The sequence below is a fragment of the Geotrypetes seraphini genome, chromosome 1 (assembly GCF_902459505.1).
Source record: "Geotrypetes seraphini chromosome 1, aGeoSer1.1, whole genome shotgun sequence".
NCBI lineage: Eukaryota > Metazoa > Chordata > Amphibia > Gymnophiona > Dermophiidae > Geotrypetes > Geotrypetes seraphini.
This window is the reverse complement of record NC_047084.1, coordinates 547,831,137-547,849,519: the sequence shown is the minus strand read 5'-3', so window position 1 is coordinate 547,849,519 and position 18,383 is coordinate 547,831,137. Positions and strand designations below refer to the sequence as shown.

The following is an 18,383-nucleotide window of genomic DNA, read 5'->3' as shown; positions in this document are numbered from 1 at the left end:
GTTGGCTGAACTGACGGGTCCCAAGCCCGTCCACCCAGCAGGCCGTCATCCTCCAAATGGCGGTCCTAAGGCCTGATTGGAGCAGATGCCTTAGTCACCGCCCATAGGAGGGGCCTTAGGCACCCTGGCCAACCAGAACTGGTCCAGTTGCCTTAGGCCCCCTCCTGTGGGCGGGGCCCTAGACACATGGAGCCAACCCAGCCCATGTTTATAAGGCCCCACCCACAGGAGGGCCTAAAGCAACTGGGCCAATTACGGCTGGCCCAGGCGCCTAAGACTCCTCCTATGGGTGGGGCTTTAGGCGCCTGGCTCAATCAGACCCTAGGCCCGCCATTTGGAGGATGGCGGGCCTGCCGGGCGGACAGGCTTGGGACCCGTCCATCCATCCAACTTAATGTAAGTTCAGGGGGGTGGGGGGCTCGGGGGGCCCATATTTGAGGGGGAGTGGGGGGGTCACGGGATGGGGGTCGCCTCAGCAGGAGGTGTTGGGCTCCCTCCTTCCGGTATTGTCTGGGGGTGCAGAGGGTGCACCTCGGCAGGAGGGGTTGGGCTCCCTTCTTCCGCTATTTGAGGGAGTTGAGGTGGTTCAGGGGCTCGTACCTCGGCATGAGGTGTTGGACTCCCTCCTGCCGGTATTGTCGGGGTTCAGGGGTGAGGGGTGGATCACGATCGCTGCAGGAGAGATTGGGCATCTTTCCTGCTGCAATCGTGATCCTCCCCCTCCCCCCCCCCTCCTGCTGCGGCAGGAGAGATTAGGCATGTCTCCTGCTGTTGTTCGTGGCACTTCGGGGGGGGATCGCGATTGCGGCAGGGGAGATGAGCCTTCTCTCCTGCCGTGATCGTTGCAGTGGGGGGTAGGCAGGTTGAGAGGGCTGCTGAGCTGATTGCGGCAGCCGCAAACAGCTCAGCGGCCCTTATTCAGAACTTATACCTGTTTTGACTTGGTCTAAGTCAAAATGTATAAGTTCCGACTGCACAACCTGTTAAAGTTTTTGGTTATAGTTGCTGTACGACCATGTCTAGGTCGGCCCACCTCCCGCCCTTTCCCCTCCTCTAAAAATGTCTCTTTTTGCTCTAGGCGTTTAGAGGCAGGGTAAAGGCCTAAGCTGATTATCAGTACTTGGACGATCTGTCTTTTTGATCATCCAAGTACTGATTAGGCCACTTTTTGATCATTTTTAAAAATTTTTTATTATTATGATCCCCATAGTTAACTATGGGGTCATTTTACCAAGTTGCGATAAAAAAATGGCCTCACCTTGCATTAAGTAGGTCTTTCACACATGTTAAGGCCATTTTTACTGCAGCGGAAAAATGGCCAATTTTCTTTTCTTTTTTTAAATTAACGGCTAGGATCTAATGGCCAAAACACAAAAAAATAATCCCAGATGCAGAAGTTTTCTTATAATAATATCTTGTAATATTGGCAATGTCCTTGAATTTGTGGTATGATGTATGCTCAGAGATCTATAGAAGGAACAAGTCCCCCAGCATTGGTCTCACCATCCATTAATTGCATATATTACTCTCATAAAGACTCAACGTGTGATTCAAACGGTTTTATACTGAAAACAATATGAAAGAAGACTTATTTTCTGAAGTTTACCTGGGTCCCGACATGGACCATGTTTCATCTACTGCCTCAGGGAACTCTTTGATGATAAAACCAAAGTCCATTCAAAAAATAGGTCTCTTGTCATTCAACATACTCATAATGCTTGTAGCGTTTAAGGGCCATTGCAATGTTGAGGGCCATTTAGGGTCCAAAAGGGCTGAAGGAGAAAATAGAAACATAGAAGCATGACAGCAGATAAAAGCCTATTGACCCATCAAGTCTGTTCTTCTCTTCTGCTTAAGAGATCCTACATGCCTGTCCCACTCTTATCTTGAATTTAGATATAGTCTTCATCTCTACCACCTCCATCGGGAGACCATTCTAAGCATCTATCACCCTTTCTGTAAAGAAGTATTTTCTTACATTACCTCTTGAGCCTTTCACCTCTTAATTTCATCCTATGCCATCTCTTCTGGAATTTTTCTTCATTTGAAAAAGACTCACCTCCTGTACATTAATGTCACAAAGATATTTAAATGTCTCTATCATATCCCCTCTTTCCCATATTTCCTCTAAAGCATACATATTAAGTTCTCTAAGTCCGTACCCATATGATTTATGATAAAGGCCACTAACCAACTTTGTTGCAGCTCTCTAGACCAACTTCATTCTATTTATATTTTTTTGAAGGTACGATCTCCAAAATTGCACACAGTATTCTAAATGGGGCCTCACCAAAGACTTATACAGCAACATTGTCACCTCCCCTTTTCCTTCTGGCCATTCATCTCTCTATGCATCTAAACATTTTCCTGGCTTTGACCATTGCCTTGTCTACCTGGTTTACTACCTTGAGAACATCAGACACAATCACCTGCAAATCCCGCTCTTTTTCTGCACACAAAAGTTCCTCGCCTCCTATTCTATGCTTTTCTCCTGGACTTTTGCCGCCCAAGTGCAAGACCCTATATTTTTTAGCATTAAATCTTAGTTGCCAGTTGCTTGACCATTCTTCAAGCTTCACCAGATCCCTTCTCATGTTATCCACATCCTCCAGGGTGTCTACCCTATTACAGAGCTTGGTATCATCCGCATAGAGGCAAACTTTGCCAGACAGTCCTTCCGCAATATCACTCACAAAGATGTTAAATAGAGCCAGCCCAAGGACAGATCCCTGTGGCACATCACTAACATCCTTTTCCTCTGAGCAGACTCCATTTACCACTACCCTTTGTCTCCTTCCACTTAACCAGTTTTTAATCCAGTTCATCACTTTAGGGTCCATACCACATGCATTCAGTTTATTTATCAATCTCCTATGTTAACTTAAAATTTAATACCTTAGCTGGCAGGGATCTGCAAGCCCTTGCCAATGGAAGACATCCTTAATCCATCAAATCTTTGGGCTGTCAGAACATTACAGAAGTCAGCAACAGTGCTTCCAATTGCAAATGCTAGCAGCCTGCACATGTGCAGGAATGGATCATGTGCAAGATTCTGGCTTCAGCAGCTGGGCATGCTGGTGCTGACTGCTGTGGTGTTCTGATGCTGAGGAGTTTAGTGAGCCAAGGATGTCAGCTGGCAAGGCTTGAGGAGCCCTGTTAGCTACACCAGTGATGCACTTTTGCTCAATGGGTCTGAGCCAAAAGTAGACAGGCCCAAGCTCTACTAGAGCCACTCTTACTTCAATTGATTATTTATTTTCTTGTGTGTATTTTTTTAAAGGCAACAGTAAGGTTCTTAGTGCATATTCTAAGAGTAAAATAAAGGATTTTGTGTTCTCGGTGGAAAATTCATTTTCTGTTCTCTAAGTAACTGAACAATGGGTTTGCAGTTGCAGGTGGCGTATTGTATGCAGTTAATGGGATGATGTACCATGGTGTCTCAACTCCAGTGCAGGGCTTCGTCATGAACTCTTCCAGTGGAGAAATTATAAGTACTTTTGTTCCTGTCAGAAAGGTATGTTCTAGTTTGCTTTTTATTTTAAAGCAGAATCAAATTCCTTGATAAGCACATTCAAGTTAATGCACTAGCACCAGTAGGGTGGCCCTTTAGTTGATAGGGCAGTCTCACAACTGCTGTGGTGCCTTGGCAAAGGTATTATCAGAAAGTCTCTTCAAATACAGCAGTAATATAGCCATAGATATGCCCAGGAGGACAAGGCCCATCCAGTTTTAGTTCATGCCTACCCAGCAGCAGTGCTGGGTAGGCATCCAGTGCAGAATTAAATTGGAGTTCCCCAGGGGTTGGCCCTCTCTGCTGCCTTGTTCAACTTATTTATGCTTCCACTATGTAAGTTGTGGCGGAATTTGGGAGTTTCTTATAGGCTATATGCGGATGATATCCAATTTTTCTTTTCAATTGGTCCATCACTGATGCAGTCTATTGGGAAATTGGAATTGGTTATATCTGAAATTTTTAAAAAGTGGATGGTTAACAAGTTAATGTTGAGTATTTCAAAGGCAAGGGTGGTGTATCTGTCAAGGATTACGATACTGAATATTCCAGCTTCAGTGCAAGTTTTGGGAACAACAATGCTTTTTTCCCCAGAAGTGCAATATTTAAGCTTGATCTTAGAATCACTGCTAACTTTTCAGCCTCACATACATGCCATGGTCAAAAAAATTTGTTTTAAATTGAGATTATTATCTTAGATCATATCTATCTGGAGCTAATTTTAAATATATTCTCCAAACAGTTGTCTTGTCCAGTCTAGATTATTGCAATTGTGTTTTGTTAGGCGTCTCTGCGATTCATGCCTTACAGGTAATTCAAAATTCAATAATTCGTGTTCTGTTTGGTATTGCTAAATATGACCATACTAGTCTTATAGCCCGATACATTAACGGGTGCTAGAATATATGTGTGTGTGTGTGTGTATGTGTCTGTCTTTATTTCTTTTTCTCTCTCTCTCTCTCCTTAGCCGCTTTCTGTATTTCTGTCATTCTTTCTTTCTGTCTTTTTTTCCCTTGGTTGTCCACCACTACCCCTTGCCTGCTCCCCCTGTCCATTCTCCCTTCCTTTTACCTCCCCTGTGTCCACCACCACCCCTTCACTGATCCCCTTATCCAGCAGCAGCCCTTCTCCCTTTGTTTTACCTCCCCCTGTCCATCATCACCTCTTTCCTGCTTCCCCTGTCCAACAGTAGGCCTCCCTTTCTTTTTCTTCCCCCCTGTCCATCAGCACCTCTTCCCCTGTCCATCCCTGCTCCCCCTGTCCAGTAGTACGCCTCCCTTCCTTTTTCTGCCCTCCCTGTCCATCAGCGCCTCTTCCCCTGTCCATCCCTGCTCCCCCTGTCCAGCAGTACACCTCCCTTTCTTTTTCTGCCCCCCCCTGTCCATCAGCACCCCTTACATTCTTTCCTCACGAGCGCCGCTCCGCGAAGCCTCAGCAGAAGGGGGAAGGGGCGTGGTGCAGGGGCGGGGTCTCTGCAACCCATTAGAGCATTTAGCAGCAGCAGGATCAGTTCAGCGGCCCGGCAACCTACTCACCGCAACCATCATGGAAGGAGAGATGCCTCATCTCCCCTACCGCAATGCGATCACCCCTCTACCCGAACTGCCGTGACCCGCGGTAGGAGAGATGCCCAATCTCTCCTGCCGCGGGTTGTGGCAGTTCGGGTACAGGAGTGATCGTATCACGTCAGAGAAGATGGCCAATCTCTCCTGCCGCGATACATCACCCCCTCCCCCCCGACAATATCAGAGCAAGAGGGAGCCCAAGCCCTCTTGCCCCGGCGATCGTGCTCTCCCCCTCTCCCCCCCCCCACCGAGTACGAGCATGCCAGGAGGGAGCTCAAGCCCTCCTGGCCCTGGCGACCCCCCCCTCCGACACGAAGAGGCCAGGAGGGAGCCCAAGCCCTCCTGGCCCCGGCGACACCCTACCCCCCACCCCCCACTAAAATACGGGCAGAAGAATGCTTCCAACTTACCTAATCTCCCAGTTCTTTCTCAACGGTTCCAACAAGAGCACTCGCAGAACAAACCTGTTTAATTACCCCTCCCTGAAATCTTACCAATACAAAAAGTTTTTAAATAGAATGTTATCTTTCCAGGCAGCTAGGCTGAACACTTGGCTTGGAAAACCCATACTTGAGGCCACTACATACACAGGCTTTAGAAAATCCCTGAAAACTCGATTTTTTAACAAATTCTAAATGCCCAACCTCCTCTTCCTTGCTATGGCACTCCTCTCTACCTCGCCTCCCCAATTCTAGATTTGAGACTAATTCTTATCCTCTCTCCCCTTGCATAACATGTCCTGACAAAATGTATCTTTATTGTAAACCACTTGTATCCCATGTACTGACAAAATGTATCTTTATTGTAAACCGTTTGTATCCCATGTACTGTAAAAATGTATCTTTACTGTAAACCGTTTTGAACTTCACGGTATAGCGGTATAAAAGAAATAAATTATTATTATTATCCCAGGCCCTCCTGCCCTCAATACAACCCACCTCCCCCCAACGACCGCCCGACGATATCGGGGCAAGAGGGAGCTCAAGCCCTCTTGCCCCGGCGATCGTGCCCCCCCCCTTCACCGAGTACGAGCAGGCCAGGAGGGATCCCAAGCCCTCCTGGCCTCGGTGACCCCCCTACGACACGAAGGGGCCAGGAGGGAGCCCAAGCCCTCCTGGCCCCGGTGACCCCCCTGACAGGGACGCGGCAGAAGAAATTAGGTCAGTAGAAGAGCCGAAGCAGCATGTTTAGTGTGCCTGGGACGCTGCTGGAGCTGCCAGGTTTGTCGGCCGTGTAGCGATGGGAGAGTCGGCTGGGAGGGTCAACAGGGGTATCTGGTGTGGCGGGTAGGGTCGGCGGGGGGAAGGGGAGTCAGGGCTTGATAGTGGTGTGACGGGTAGGGTCGTCGGCGGGGGAGGGGGTGGAGGAGGGGGAGTCGCGATGTGTTACCTGGCCGGTCCTTTGACGCTTCTTGGCGGTCGACAGGCTCCGCATGCACACTCCTACCTGCGGGTCCCTACAGCGCACGGAAAACGGACGCACGCAGGTGGGAGTGCGCATGCGCGCTTAGAGCTTTATTATATTAGATGAAGGGTGATTATATAACCTAGATATCCACCTTTATGAATGCATTATGAATGCAAATGTTTAGAGTGCATATGTGCACAGAAACCCACGTAAGTGCTATTGTGCAAACATTAACATAACAAATCATTTCTATACCGCATAACTGGAAAGTTCAATGCATGCTTAACTCACAGAGTGGATATTAGCAAGAGGAGCATACACAAGGACAGAGCATGGGTGGGGGACATAAGATTGAGCTCCCACTTAACAGGTAATTTACAGAAAATTTTATTTTAAGTTGCATGTGTATGTACCACATTAGGCTCATTGGCTAGGATAACTGCAGGTTTCTAAATGTTAGGTTTCTAAATGTGAGTTCCATTATAGAATAGTTGCCTACTTTACAGCCTTAGGGATCCTAAATGGGGAGCTGTTATAGGACTTCAGTGTCTGTGACTAGATAAACAGAAAATATGCACTTCAAGAGGGCGTAATAGGGCAGAGTACGGTACTGGGGTTCAAGAAAGGATTGGACAATTTCCTGCTGGAAAAAGGGATACAGGGATAGAGGATTACTGCACAGGTCCTGGACCTGTTGACCCATCACATGAGCGGACTGCTGGGCACGATGGACCTCAGGACTGACCCAGTGGAGGCACTGCTTATGTTCTTATGAGCATTTAAAACCTTGGTAATCCAAATAATTGGCATCATTAGCAAACAACAAATTAATTATCAGCCTATGGCAGTAGTGAGCTTCCTTATCCCTGGAATATTTACCTCTGCTTCCTCAGTAAGAATATTCAATACAAAATTCCTGGTTATTATGCCCAACTCAGTTCCCTCATGACTCTACAACAAAGGTCTTTGAACATAAACCTATGAAACCAAAACTGCAGCCTTATTAAACACAGCCAGATATCATAAAACAAGAGTAACCACAAAATTGAAAATATATGTGCCTCACTGGGGTATGCCAAAGAGCATGATCCTTCAGTTGTGTGCCAGTGGAACATGCTATCACTGAAGGAAATTTAAATATCCAAGTTGAAGTCAAGTTTGGGGTGAGCTCCACCTCTCGTAAAGTACTTGTGCCAAAGGCGACAGCATCCTGGAATTATGAAGGCTCATCAGAGCAGGAAGATCAGGTCAGTCTCTGCTAGTTAGATCCTTTAACTAAGTAGAAATGAGGACTGCCTCCACATTACTATCTGTCGGGTACTTCCAAGTTACTCACATTTGTCAGAGTTACAGATGGGATGCTGTGCTCAATGGACCATCGGTCTGACTCAGCATGGTACTTCTTATATATTTTAACTGTGATGCTGCTTGTGTTTGCTTTGATAGAGTTTTGCAATGCCCCATGATATTGATGCCTCAGAAGATGGTGTGGTGTATGTTGGAGATGCTAATGCCACCACTGTATGGAAGTTCACACCTACAGAAAGTATGTTTTAATTTCTTTGCTATTATATCTCTGCTATCCATGTAAGCAAAATATGCTAAGAGAAAGTTACATGTGGCAAGGAGAATTAACTTTTATATATGTCATATTCTCTGCGTTGAATGGTCTGACCAGTTTGTGGGGTACAAATGGAGATAATCAAATAAACCTTAGATCTAGAGATCAGTATTCACAGTGTAGTCACTGTTTAACTTTACCAAGTTTCCAAGTTTATTCATTATTTGATATTCCGACCATCAACAAGTATTTGGTCGGTTTACAATAAATAACATATTAAAATTAGGGAACAGTTTTAAAAGAAAAAGGGCATTACTTAATTAAGACATGAGTGGAAGAAGACTTAATACAGGAGGAACTAGGGTTAGGGAAGTCAAAAATACATTGAAGTAAAAAATAAATTTAAAAAGGAGGGAGGAACGGGGAAGAAGAAGACAAGGGGGGGTCGCTTCTTAAAAGCAGTTCTCTTTCATCTTGGATCTTATATGGAGCTGAGGGGAAGAAATAATTTTTCATATTTGGTATGCATCCTTAAATAGGATTGTTTTGAGATTGTTCTTGAATTTTTCAAAGGAATTCTTCAGATCGAATGTCAGGAGGGAGCGAATTCCAGAGGATAGGGGTGGTGACAGAGAAGATAGTGTTGTGGGTATTGAAGAGCTCTTTAATTGGCGGGATGGTCAGCAAATTTTGATTTGTAGATCGGAGGAGCAGTGGGCTGGCATAGGGGATAAGATGCTTATCTAAGAAGGCTGGGGAGTGGGTGTGTTTGATTTTGAAGGCAAGTAGGAGTATTTTGTAGGTTGTTCAATGCAATACTGGTAGCCAGTGGCTTCACGTGGTCATATTTGTTGGCCTTATAAATGAGTTTGATAGCGGTATTTTGTATTAATTGTAGTCTGCGGATTTTCTTTTGTGTGATACCATGATATAGTGAGTTGCAGTAATTGATGTGTGAAATGATCAAGGAGTGAATTAGGATGGGAATAGAAGAGAGCTCGAAGATGGATGTTATAGAGTGAATTAATACAACCTAGGTAATTGTCAAACCCATAGAGGGCCATTTTTGATAAGATGTCTAAGTCTGACTTTGGACGTTTCCTGCAAGACATCCAAATTTGGAATCACGGGAACATCCATTTTTGAAAGCCAAACTGCTGGATGTCCAAATTTTTTTTTAAAATTGCCTACTTGGATATCTTGGCCAACAAGACATCTAACCCTTAGGATACCTAACTTTATACCCCATTTTCAACCATAGAAACGTCCAAGTTGAAAACATCCAAATCCAGATCATTTAGACATGAGTGTGACCATCATTGTGATGTACTGGCCACACAAACATGCCAACAGAGCAGTTGGACACCTTAGAGGGCATTGCTGTAAACTTAACATAAAGGGTGCCAGATGTACATCTCACCATAGTTCCCTTATAATTTATGGTAAGCCTTCCAAACTCTCCCAAAACCTACTAATACCCACCTGTCTACCACCCCAATAGTCCTTAGGCTTCAGGTGACACCTATATGGCAGTAGAGTAGGGTGTTGGTAGGTTTTTGTGGCCTCACATTTTCCACCAGAAATAGTGGTTAGAGTAGCTTTTGGACCTGAGTCATCCTCTCTATGGTTCACTAGCCCACCCATCAGATTACTTAAGACACCTGTGTCCAGCTTTACTAGGCTTTCCCATACTAAAAGCTGCTGTTCTAGAGACAATTACGTACTCTATCATTCAGATTTTTGGGTTATGGGAGGGGAGATCAGTGACCAATGAGGGAGTGTGGGGTTCATACCTTCATGTATCCAATAATCATCTGCCCAGCTTGGGACCCTTGGTGGCACAGCTGGTTCCTGCTCCGAATGGACTCACCTCCGGTCTTACATGAACTCCCCTTAGGCGCACCTTCTGGACAAATTGATAAGTATTTTGCATGGTTAATCTATTACCTCTACTTCAGATAAAGCTATCTTAAACTCAATACATGATGGCTTCTATACATAACTATTTAACATTATTTCTTATGTTTTATTGGACGTGTTACAAAGTTTGGTCAGCTGAGGCACTATACTCTACTCTGATTCCAATCCTCATAAGGTCTTGTTCTACCAACCAGAACCCCACAGGTCGGCCCATCGTTTCATTCATAATTGTTCCGAATGGGGCCCTTTTCAAATCCCGGTTGTTTGCCCCTCACGTAAACCAAACAGACCTTACAGTAAAAACACCGGTCGTTGAGGAAAGTTTCCTACTCAGTACCTGCTGACTCCCCCCATCACCAAAAGGTTCAAGGATTCTACTTAAACATTTGATCTATTAGGAACAAGTCACAGCTGGTTAAAGATTGGCTAGAGGAGACCAACCCTGACTTGGTCTTTTAACTTAAACATGGTTGGTCTTCAACAATGATATCATAATTTGCGAGTGTCTTCCACCCGGGTTTAAAATTATTTCTCAACCCAGAACCAGGGGAACAGGGGGAGGACTAGCCATCATTGTAAGAGATTCATTCGAGTCCACCATCTTAGTTTCGAAATCCTCAACGGATCTCAAAATTTTTTCCTGTAAACTCTGGTCAGACCAGTTAAAAGATGGCTTAATTAACAAGCTATTTTACATTCCTCCTAAGAAATGGCTAAAAACAACTTCTCTGAATTCCTCCTCACAAACTCAATTACAGGTCCCTACAACCTACTGATCAGAGATCTGAACATTCACCTAGAGTAGGCAGAGCAGGGTGACCATAAAGTTTTACTCTCCTTCATCGCTTCTCTAGACTTCTTCGTGCCGGCCCCAGAAAAGACCCATCAAAAAGGTCATCAACTAGACCTAGTAACCTTCTCCTTCAAAGAACTAGTATATATATCCCAAGATTCTCTGGGAGCAAGCCACTTAGACTGATTCCTTATGGTCAGACCACTGATTATGCAATTTCCAATTTAGCTGGCAAACAAGACGTTCCCCAACCAATCCCAAGGTGGCAAAAAGGAATAAGAAAGTGGTAGCCACTAGAGGTTTGGTAAATCCAGTGGAATTCTGGTCACATTATGACATTACTTCCAACCCAGATCCCGACTCATTTTCAGTAAATTCCTGGACCAATATGAGCACGCAGATCCTAAACAAAATGGCCTCCATCAAATCAAGGAAAATGAGAAACAAAAATTTGGATGGCTGGTTTGATGCCAAACTAGGAACGGTGAAACGGGAGTTATGAAAACTTGAAAGACAATGGTTGAAATCAGGAGATAGTAAAGGGAGAGTGAATTGGAGACTAAAATTAAAAGAATATAAAAAATTAATAACAATTAAACACACTAACTTTTACGCACAAAGAATTGGTTCTCCAAACACCAACATTAAAAATCTTTTCAAAATAGTCAACAATCTTTACGATATTCAGACCTTAGCCCGCCCTACCTTAGACTCCCCACCATCAGCCAATGCCCTGGCTGAGTTTTTTAACAACAAAATCTCCAACCTGAGATCCACCCTATCATTCGAACTACCCAGTTGCTCAACACAAAGACAAACCTAAAGTTGATATGATCTGGAATAATTTTACCATCCCTACCTGTCAACAATTCTGCAAATTTTACTCAAATACGCTGATTCTTACTGCAAATTAGACTGTTGCCCACCAAAAGTTATGATAGTTGCCCTGGTCATCTTCAAAGCCAAGTTACACACTTGGCTTTCTTCCCTTCTACTGTCGGGTACTTTTCCCAAGGTCCTAGGTCAGATCCTGATCACACCGATTGTAAAAAATCCCAAAGAATCTATCAAGCTGACATCAAATTACAGACCCATCGCAAGCATTCCCTTCTTTGTAAAGCTGATGGAAGGTCTGGTTAACCAGGATTTAGTTACCTATCTGGATAAATTCAGCATACTACATGATAACCAGTCAGGTTTTCTTCTGGGTTTAACACTGAAACTGTTATTGCCTCGCTTCTAGATTCCCTCCACAGCTTATTTAGCCAGGGCACAAGTGTACTAGTCCTGCAATTCGATTTAAGTAATGTCTTCAACTTAGTTGATCATGTTATCCTCATGGACTGTTTGGAATCAATTGGTCTCTCTGGTAATGTGTTAAAATGGTTTCAGGTTTTTTTGAGTAAATGATCGTACCAAGTTTACAGTGACAATACACAATCCTTCAGCTGGGTAAATTTATGTGGAGCCCCACAGGATTCCCTCCTATCCCCCACACTGTTCAACATTTACCTGGCCGCATTGGGGAATCTATTGCAAGTTTAAAAGTCAAATTTTACATCTATGCTGATGACATCACCATAGACTTTCCCCTAACAAACCTAACTTCCGAGATGAAGAATTACCTGGCATCTATCTTAAAGCAAATTAAACTATGGATGTCCGAATTCAAATTGAAACTCAACTCAGAAAAAATCTAATTCTTTCTGGCGAGTCCGAATGACAAAATCAAAGATTCATCAATTTCCTTGAATGGACAAGACTTTCTTATTGCTGATTCCATAAAAATTCTGAGAGTGACTCTGGACCGCTACCTTACCCTTGAAGCTCACATTGACTTACTGGTCAGAAAAGGCTTCTCAACATTATGGAAACTAATAACCATCAGAAAGTACTTCGATGCAACCTCATTCCGCTTACTGGTGCAATCCTCCATTCTAAGCTTACTCGACTACTGTAACATCATTTATTTGGGGTCTTTCAAAAAAACCATTCAAAGACTCTGAATCATTCAAAATTCGGCAGTCCGATTGATTTTTGGATTTAAAAAATGGGAACATATATCTCCCTACTAGCAAAAACTCCATTGGCTGCCCCTGGAAGCAAGAGTTCTGTTCAAATTTGCCTGTCTTTGTTTCAAATCTATTCTTGGTTCGGCCCCCATGTACTTGGTTCCCCATTTTAACTTAGATTGTTCAATCAGACCCACACACAAAGTACATTTGTTTAACCATCCAACAATAAACACCTGCCGTTACAAAAGATACCTGAACAAAGCACTTGTTTTCCAAGCAGGTCAACTAAACGATTGGCTGGGTTACATTATCACGCACTCCTCATCCTACCTAAGTTTCAGAAAATTAGTATAAACAAACTTGTTTAACCGATTTGTAACCTAAGATCTCTTAATACTGTAACCGAATCGCTACCCAAGATCTCTTAAGCCTTACCTCTGTATTCTGCTCACTTGTATTTTGATGACTTTACATTGTACCTATATTCGCTGACTGTCCAGTTCTTCTCTGTTGTAAACCGCCTCGAACTACTAGGGCTTTGGCGGTATATAAGAATAAAATTATTATTATTATTCTAAAACAAGTTTAGCTCAAAACAGTTCCTTCCAGGATGTCTTGGAAAAGGTTTGATTATCACTGCAAGATGTCCAAGTTAAGCATGCCCATAACATAACCCCTAACACCCCCTGGAACTCTGGATGCACAGTGGGCAAAATGCTTCATTAGACATCCAAAAAACTGGTTTAGAAAATTGGCATGTGGACATCCCAGCAGTTAGGATGTCCAAGTGCCGACTTATGACTGTTTTAGGATGTATTTATTTATTTTTTATTATGATCCCCACAGGCTGTAGTTTCCATGACCTGATAAGTAAGTTCAGTTAAACACATTTTCAATAACGCTGTCCATCTAAGTGGTGTAATCCATTAATAATTTTCCCTTTGTTTTGATATTATATGTATAGGTTAAACTATGTATAGGAATGTTTATATTTATGATTTTAATTTGACCTGACTTTTGTTTGTTTGATTTGTTACCTGTACTTGATTATTTAAGAAACCGTACATCGCCTAGAAATTGTAATAGGCGATTAATCAAATTATATAATAAACTTGGAAACTTGGAAGAGAACCATATTGAGAAGAAAGAGAAGTACGGGTCAGCTGTCTAGATATTCCTGAAATATCTAGACAGCTGACCCGTACTTCTCTTTCTCCTCAATACGGTTCTCTTGACCTATTAACCACTTTCTTGTACCTCTTTAAGTTCAATCAACTTGTAACGTCTTTTAATCTTTTGTAAACCACATAGAACTTCACGGTACTGTGGTATAGAAACTGTTATTATTATTATATGGAGTTTTAAAAATACTGTCTTTGAAACCCAGATAAAATGTTATCCACAGTATTGAACAAGATCCAAGGAAGACTAAATGGCTGCATGGCATTGTTAAATTTAGTATTAAAAAATGCTGGTAAAGTAAAAAAGAATGGCCAAAATAAGGAAAAATAGGAAGAGCATAAACTCTGGCAAATGAAAGGTAAAACATTAAGGCAGGCCTAGAAAGAATTTGAGAAAAATCTTGACCAAGGCAAAATCTAATAAAAACGTTTTCAAGTTGGGAGGATAAGGAACCCCAATGAAGGCTGGAATTGTGGCCAGCCTGCAAGCTTAAGGCAGGAGTCCTAACTACCAAACCATCTTGTGACCTGAAAAAAAGATACAGGGTATAGTTGAGAAGATTGCTTGAGATTGACTGGAACTTAGTTAAAAGGGATATTTGGTATGCAGGATGCTGATAGTAATCAGGCTATCAGTCTTGCTGTGTGTGAATTTCTTTTTCTGAGATTCTGCTTGAAGCTGATACCCATTTCCATTCTCTTCTAATGCCTTGCAACCACCTGGCTGACTGCAGTTTCAGGTCTATGATTCTGGTTCATTCTAAGTTTCTTTGCTATGGTGTAGACCAGTAGACCTGCTCCACTGTCAGCTCAGATTACAGTTCTCACTCCAGCACTTACTACTTGCAAGTTTCAGATCTGGGACAACTGTACTTAAGTGCAGCTCCACCCTGTGCCTACTTTCTCTGAACCTGTTCAGCATAGTAACTTGACACAGTATTCCGAAAACAAGAAACCTGTGAAGGAATCAGTTGGACCTCTAGATCACAGGTTTGAAAACTTTTTTAAGATAATGGAAAATAAAACAATTGAAAGGGCTATACATTACTGAGTTAGGGAGGGATCCCCCTCTGAGTTTAGCCTTTTTGATGATCTGAAATGTTGCAATTGAAGCAGAAGTTCCAGGGGTATGGCAGAGCATAAGAAACCAACAACAAAAAACCTCCCAAACCCCAAGAATAGAAACTAGACAAGGGAGAGAGACAAAAGCAGAGACGGCTCAACTACATTCACCAACCTATCAATGATGTTTAAGATGTAAGTAGATTAAACGGGAGAGCCCTCAGTAACACAGCCACCCACTAGAGAACCAGTGGAAAAGGCTGTCACATGGCTTACACCCAAACGAGTGTTAACTGTGAAACATCCCCGGGCTCTACTCCGTATTTTTTACAATAAAGTGCACCCAACAGTGCTAAGTGTGAAAAAAGATATACATAAATCAAAAAAACACACTTTACCATCCACTACGATTGTCTCTGCCCCTTGTCCAGGGGGCCAGAAAACGTCCAAGTCCAGCCAAGCAAAAAACAACAGGAAGTACTTAGCTTCTCCGTGAAGACAAACAGCCAGCAAAGATATTCTTCGTCCTCAGCATCAGCAATATTTAAAAACATAAGAATAGCTTTACTAGGTCAGACTAAACGTCCATCTAGCCCAGTATCCCGTATTCAAGGCGGCTAGACAAAGTCACAAATACCTTGCAAAAATCTAAATAGTAGCAACAATCCATGCTACCGATCCAGGGCAAGCAGTGGCTTCCCCCATGTCTGTCTCATTAGTAGACTATACACTTTTCCTCCAGGAACTTGTCCAGACTTTGTTTAAAACCAGCTATATTAACTGCTCTTACCATATCCTCTGGCAATGCGTTCCAGAGCTTAACTATTCTCTGAGTGAAAAAATATTTCCTCCTATTAGTTTAAAAAGTTTTTCCCTGTAACTTCATTTAGTGTTGATCCATTTGTACCCATTTATACCCATTCTACACATAAGAACATAAGAATAGTCTTACTGGGTCAGATCAATGGTCCATCTTGCCCAGTAGCCGGTCATCGCGGTGGCCAATCCAGGTCACTAGTACGTGACAAAAACCCAAAGAGTGGCAACATTCCAAGCGACCAATCCAGGACAAGCAAGATTTTGTAGACTTCAGTCATATCTCCCCTCAGCCATTTCTTTTCCAAGCTGAAGAGCCCTAACCTCTTTAGTGTTTCCTCATACAAGAGGAGTTCCATCCCCATTATCATCTTGGTCACTCTTCTATGAACCTTTTCTAGTTCTGCTATATCTTTTTTGAGATAAGGCTACCAGAATTGAATGCAATACTCAAAGTGAGGTTGCACCATGTAGCGATACAGAGGCATTATAAAATTCTTAGTCTTGTTTACCATCACATGTCTAATAATTTGTAGCATTTTGTTTGCTTTCTAGGCCACCACCAGAAGGTTTCAGTGTATTATATACAGTGATGCCCAAATATTTTTCTTGGACGCTGATCCTCAAGGTGTATCCTAGCATTTGGTAACTATGATTTGGGTTATTTTTCCCAATGTGCAACACTTTGCATTTCTCCATATTAAATTTCTTTTTTTTTTAAGTATCTTTATTGGTACAACAGGAAACATACACCTCCACACAATCATCAAAGTGTGTAGCAACGCAACCAACAAGGGTAAAGTATCACATAAAATAGTGATGTGAAACCAAAACAAACTAGACACAGTTGACTAGTGCAGAAACAATATACAAAGGTAAACACAGCAGCCCCCAACAAAAAAGGGTGAATCCAACTCTGCCAATAACTCTGTCCAGAGAAGAATGTTCCCATTGTTTTTTATTAGTCCCCCAAAGCAGCCAACAAAAGAAAAAACCCTCCCACCCCAAAACATTTCAGACACCCCAAGCACACCACTCACCCAACAGGCACCCATCCCCCCTCTACTCCCCCCTGAATAATAATAATAATAATAACGGTTTATATACCACAGGACCGTGAAGTTCTGTGCGGTTTACAATGATTATAGAGAATGTTACAAATTGAATAGAATTGACATAGTTAGTGTCTATTGTTTAGCAGATCTGGAGGTCTAGTACTGACAGAGAGATTCTGCGAATCAGTTACCTATGTACTTTAAGAACAAGTATGTTTTCATTTCTCTCCTAAAATCCCTATATGTATCCCTGAAAGGTTGCATGTAGTGCCCCCCCCCTCCACCAGCTCCCAGGAAGTAGGGGCACCCTTCAAATTCCCGCACATATGGCTAGCAATTCACACCCAGACCAAGCATTGAGTCCACAAGTGCATATAGCGCTTTCGCTCAGGGGTAGACAATTTATACTTTTCCAAAGTAATTTCAAATCGAGCTGCTTGTTTCATGGAAAGAATCCAGGCTTGAAAGGGAGGCTCCAACTAGAGAGCTGCACGGGAACGGGGACGACGGGAATCCCGCGGGACCCGCGGGCATCCCGCGGGTTCCCCCTTTGGGTCACGGGGATCCCGTGGGGACGCCCCTAGGGTCGCGGGGATCCCGTGGGGACGCCCCCTAGGGTCATGGGGATCCCGTGGGGACGCCTCCGAGGGTCGCGGGGTTCCTGCGGGGCTGGATGTACTCAGTCGCGCGGCTCTTCTCTCTACCTTCTCTGCTTGCAGCACAGAGCCGAACGGAAGTCTTCCCGACGTCAGCGCTGACGTCGGAGGGGAGGGAGGGCTTAAAGCTTAAAGCCCTCCCTCCCTCCGACGTCAGCGCTGACGTCGGGAAGACTTCCGTTCGGCTCTGTGCTGCAAGCAGAGAAGGTAGAGAGAAGAGCCGCGCGACTGAGTCGGGAAGACTAACGTTTGGCTCTGTGCTGCAGGCAGTGCAGGTAAGGAGGAGAGTAGCCTCGCGGTTCGAGTGGCTACCAAGGGACGGGGCGGGCCGCCCCACCACACCCCGCCCCGGTTGCAGCACAGCCGGCCAGGTCCCCTTACTTTTGTGGCACTTCCCCGACTGACCGACAACAGCCCCGGTCCGACAATCCTCCCTGCCGCGAATCTAAATTATCTTCTTACAGCAGCTGTAATAAGGTAATTTAGATTCGCAGTTAAGGGCAGGGAGGTTTGTCGGACCGGGGCTGTTGTCAGTCGGTCGGGGAAGTGCCACAAAAGTAAGGGGACCTGGCTGGCTGTGCTGCACCCGGGGCGGTAGAGAAGGAGGGGGGGGAGAAGGACGCTGAAAGCACTTGAAGACAGAGGAGGGAGAAGGACGCTGAAAGCACATGGGGGAATACAAAGGGGTGGAGAAGGACGCTGAAAGGCCATGGGAAGGGCGGGGGGGGGGAAGGACTCTGAAAGCACTTGTGGAAGACAGAGGGGGGAGAAGGATGCTGAAAGCACATGGGGAAGACAAAGGGGTGGAGAAGGACGCTGAAAGGACATGGGGAAGATAAAG

At 44.0% G+C, this 18,383-nt stretch overlaps 1 protein-coding gene across 5 annotated transcripts in view; it reads left to right on the top strand.

Moving 5' to 3' along the window:
• The window catches only part of PAM (peptidylglycine alpha-amidating monooxygenase), a 616,313-nt gene that overhangs the window by 522,689 nt on the left and 75,241 nt on the right, over window positions 1–18,383 (top strand). For all 5 annotated transcript variants that reach the window (XM_033929183.1, XM_033929181.1, XM_033929180.1 and 2 more), the window contains 2 exons: window positions 3,390–3,514; window positions 7,930–8,029. In XM_033929183.1, the coding sequence (XP_033785074.1) occupies window positions 3,390–3,514; window positions 7,930–8,029 (225 nt within the window). The remainder of the gene's footprint in view (window positions 1–3,389; window positions 3,515–7,929; window positions 8,030–18,383) is intronic.